The 4,726-nt window shown below is 41.4% G+C and overlaps 1 protein-coding gene across 1 annotated transcript; it reads right to left on the bottom strand.

The window, feature by feature from the left end:
• Positions 1–2,367: 2,367 nt before the first annotated feature.
• Positions 2,368–3,330, bottom strand: TEOVI_000218500 (2-oxoglutarate (2OG) and Fe(II)-dependent oxygenase superfamily protein, putative; the record flags this gene model as incomplete). The annotated part of the gene is made up of 1 exon (XM_067225287.1): positions 2,368–3,330. The coding sequence occupies one exon, from the start codon at positions 3,328–3,330 to the stop codon at positions 2,368–2,370; it is 963 nt and encodes a 320-aa protein (XP_067081388.1).
• Positions 3,331–4,726: the final 1,396 nt, after the last annotated feature.

The raw sequence follows: 4,726 nt of genomic DNA, 5'->3' as shown, positions 1-4,726 counted from the left end.
TTATACGTGGCGGAGGAGTGCTAAGATATTGGAGCAATGGGCCTTTCACACACCACAAGTTGTGAGAGCCGAGAAGGTAAGAGTGCACATGTTATGTTGCGTTATATGTATGATGCATCCGCGGGCGTAACAGGCAGGGAATTTCCTCACTATATATCCGGAAGCTTCAGACCCGTTTCCCGACGTGAGCGAACCTTCCAAGCAGGGTTTCAGAGAATAGCACCGATCAAAAGAATGCCGATAAAAGAGACCAATATATAAAAATACACATGAGACGGGAGTCACCCTTACATCCTTCACCACTAATCCTACAAATAAGTAACCCCCGGACCCTGTGCATAAAGGAATTGCTCCGCTAATATCCTTCTCGAGGGCACGAAACCAGTTTTTCGTTAAGATCTAGTTGGAAATACAATATCCGTAATTTATCCCTTACTGTGTTGCGGGACCTGTGTGTTGGGAATACGTGGCTTACATTCTACACGCCACCACAAATCCTCCGAAACCGTCCCCTCGGATCCGTACCGACATTGCTGCTTTTGTGTCATTTAATCAGCGGGGGAAAATATGAAGCGTCGTCCGTAAACGGGCACATTTGTTTACCCAGCTTGTGAGAGCGTGCGTTTACTTGTCGAAAACGGTGTTCATCTACAATTTTTAGCATATATGCATTTCGGAAGCAGAAACAAAAAAAAGAGAAAACTGCCCGTTATTTCCAACATATTTGCAAGGGGACGACTACAAAATTTGGTGAGTGGTCGGATTTCCCTCGATGTTGTGAACGGTTTTTGCAGCTGTGAAAAGATCTCGTGGTGGGCAAATGAATCTGGAAGTCCGTATCCCAAAACAGAGAAGAGACAACAGTGCGGGTAAATGAGAATGCCTTTGTTGACACGTGTCGTCTCATTGCGCTGTAATCACACTTGAGCTGTTTATTCCAAGGCGTTATATCCCCACTTCGTCCATTGGCACTGTTTTGCAAGGCCTGGTGAATCTCCCTTTTCTTTTTTTTTTTTTAACAATCCAAAAAAAAAAAGTGGCCCGCCTGTTTGATACTCAAATCTCCATGGAATCCCATTATACCAAAAGGGTTTTCCCAAGTGCCTTGGCAGCCATCCCCGCCCCCTCCCCCGCTGCCGTTGGGATGTCACCTTCCCGGTTCATTTAACCGCCCCCTTCAAATCCAAAAAAAAAACCTTCGTACACTCCGTAGGGTTTATTACACTGGTGCATATCTTACTAAATTTTTGCAGCATAGTGGCGAGCCATTGCCACTTTATTTTTCCCTCTCCTCTCTTTCTTTTAACTTTTGTTATATAACTACTTACTTGCTTACAAAAACGTAATCTCAGCTCTGTCGTTCTCTCGTGTACCTTTTGTCAGTGTTTGCAGATGATACAAATGGAACAGGCGTTTTTTATTGAAATCGCGATACTCGGTTTTTATTTTTATTTTTATCGAACGCGTGTACGAAAAGTGGGGAAACAGTTTTAGATGGGGAGGAGGAGCCTTAAAACCGCGACACCGATAATCGCGGTGTATATTCAACTGAAAAGTTTTCAACAGACACAATCGCTTATTCCCCTCAATATACACAACTATGCTTCAATCCGATTAGCTAATCAACGTTTGCGACAAATGAACCAATGATTATCCCTACGAGCCCATGAAACAGTGGTCATTAAAAAAAAAAAAACTAAACCCAAGGAAATAAAAGAAAATAAAAAGAAAAACAAACAGAAAGAGGGGAAACTGAAAAGGAAGGAGTCTCAAGAAATAACACTACACACACATGCATTAACTCCCATGATGGGCAGGGGTGTAATATTGCCAACGAGCCTCATCGATCAACAAAATTCATTTCCCCAGAAACTTTAAGCCCTGCATTACTGCCAGAATTTGCAAAAAGAAAAATGTTATTACGCAAAACGATAGACCTTACAGCCACGCATGCGGAAAATTAAATGTTAGGAAGGGTAAGAGGTTTAAAAAAAAAAACGCATAGGAGAGGCCTTGAGCTAATTTCAATCAAAGTTTAAATGGCTCCTTTATTCGTCCTCCTCCAAACGTTTTTTATGGGAGGGCGAACCGTACCGTCACGACACGTTACAGCTTCAAGGCTGTTTTACTGAATGCACCGGGTCACACGCACTCTTTTTCCATCAAACGCTACGTAGTCTCTCTGTCCCTCCTCTTTTTCATTTTCTTTTTGCTCTCGTTTTTTTTTATTTTTCCCGTGCTTTCAGGACAGATACGAGCAAAGGAAGGAAAAGAAAAAAAAAGAGTTTGAAGACACATTCATTCATTCATTGCCACCGCATCCGTACCGACGGGGGCCTAACGAAAAGATTACGTTCAGTTATTGATTCACATCTTTGTTTTGCGATGGGCATATGTTTCCGCGAAACGCTTCAGCAACCAATCCACAGCACGGACTGGTGGATATTTGGGGGGATTGCTTGGCGAATGGCAATGATCAAGGCATTTAATAACAGTATAAGGATTAGGCTCACAGAAAAATGGCATGGAGTAGCGATCAGTTGTGGTTAAGCGAACGCGATGCGGTGTTGAGCGGTAACGGCCATTACTCCACATATTCATCATGTCCCCAATATTCACAACAAAACTTCCTTCGATGGGTTCCACATCCACCCACTCATCTGACAGATTGCGCAACTGCAGTCCACCCACCGAATCTTGGTAGAGTAATGTAATAATACCATAATCCGTATGCTCACCACACACGATGGGATAACGGGTCCCTTGCTTTTGTGGAGGATAATGTAGCATACGGAACACACTCAAAGGTTCATCAAATTTGGTATCGAAAAAGTCTTTCTTTAAACCAATAGCGAGTGCGAGGGCACGAAGAATAACGAGGGCAAATTCCTGCATTTCGCGATAATGTCTGTTCATCAACTCTACCCAACCTTTCACTTGCGTGGGGTGATTGTTCGGTCCACGCAATGGCTTTCCAGCTGCAACATCGGGGTGATCCTCAGGGAGATGACAGCCCATATTAAATGTTTCTTTACAATCAAATGGTTTCGTTGGGTCAACATTCTCCGCATCGAGGCATCCGTAACCGCGATGATGTTTGCTCTTTCGAATATCAACCTTAAGTTTCTCTTCCAATGGAAGCGAAAAAAAAGCCTTGGCCATTTCCATCAACTTTTCCGTTCGCTCACGGGGAATGGGATGACCCACAACAAGAAAAACACCCCACGTCCTACAGGCATGATCAATCTGTTTCGCAACATCCATCATCCCCTTTTCTCCATCACAGAACAGAGGGCCGACATCAATAACTGGAATCGAGCCGTGAGCCATCGGTTACGTTTATTTATTTGCTCGTGTTCGCTTTTCTTTTTTATAAAAAATTTTGCTGGGGAGTACACCTCGATGCAATATTAATGATGGAAATAATGGTTATAATAATAATGATAATTTGTATGCGCTATGTGCCTTTTTTTTTTCCTTTTGCTTTGGTTGGGAACCCGAAAGTTACCCTCACGCATACATGCACCAATAAATACAACGATATATATAAAGTGAAAAGAATGAAGGAAGAAGTTAGATAACAAACAGATGCAACTTAAGATGAGGAGACCCTTTGAAAACAATGTCGCATGAACTGCAGCTCCTTTGGATCGTAAAATAATTCCTGGACATCACACCTTATATAATTCCAAAACAGAGGGGAATGCACTAATCAGATTCTCTTAATTATGATTACACTGTAACGAAATTATATGTGCGTGTACTGTTGCAGTGGGGAACATCTGTACAACATGCTTCCATTATGTCCAGACGTTTCCACCAGGATCTTGTTAACGAGATTATTTTTTGTTTTTGCGCTGATCTGCGAGGTGAAACAAGTCCAAACACAACAAAAACAAGCCCGTACAAATTCAGTAAGTGCAATTTTCGTCTATCCACATTTCCTCGTTGTTGTTGTTGCTGTTGTTTTTAAATTCCCGATTCTTCACCCGCCTGAATGTTGCTGCTCAGTTTGTTTTTAAAACCCATTGAAAACCTCCCCAAACCCCCCGCCCCCCGGGCCCGCCCGATAGGAATTTTTGGTTTATCATACCTGCGATATAAGTAAAGAAACGAACCAACTTGACATCACGCCATCATCATAACAACTTTTGTTGGTTTTTTTCTATTATTTTACTTTTCCACCTTTATTTTATTTTATTTCCTTTCCTTTGTTGATGTTATCATGATGGAGAGAAGTGAAGCGGTTGTCCCAAATTCCTCTACGGGAAAGTTAAGGTATTAAGAACGCATTTAGAGAGATGGAAACAATTCGGCAGCAACAACAACAGCAACAACAACACACGTGCATACAAACCAGTGAAAGAAGACGTATCCATTCATTCCTTATTGCTTCTTTTCCCCTCTTCATGATTTATTTGTTTATTTCTTCGTGGTATGTTGTGGCTCACAAAATCCCTCCTCCAAAAATGTCTGAGAGTTTACCCAAGAAAACCAACACATATGTATTCATGCAAAGACTGAAATAAAATTTTTTTAAAAAAAAGAAAAAGAAGAGATAGCGCGACTTCTCGCACCTTTTCTCTCATACCGTAAATGTGTAAGCATACATGCATTCATATGCGTATCTTCATACGCGTTGATTAATTTGAAAATGAAAGGCCGGTAATAAGAATTTTCTTTTAAAATATTATTGCCATAAATGTAATTTGAAGAAAAAACAAAA

The sequence above is a fragment of the Trypanosoma equiperdum genome (assembly GCF_001457755.1).
Source record: "Trypanosoma equiperdum strain OVI genome assembly, contig: ctg_528, whole genome shotgun sequence".
Classification (NCBI taxonomy): domain Eukaryota; phylum Euglenozoa; class Kinetoplastea; order Trypanosomatida; family Trypanosomatidae; genus Trypanosoma; species Trypanosoma equiperdum.
This window is presented reverse-complemented; position numbering and strand designations above follow the sequence as displayed.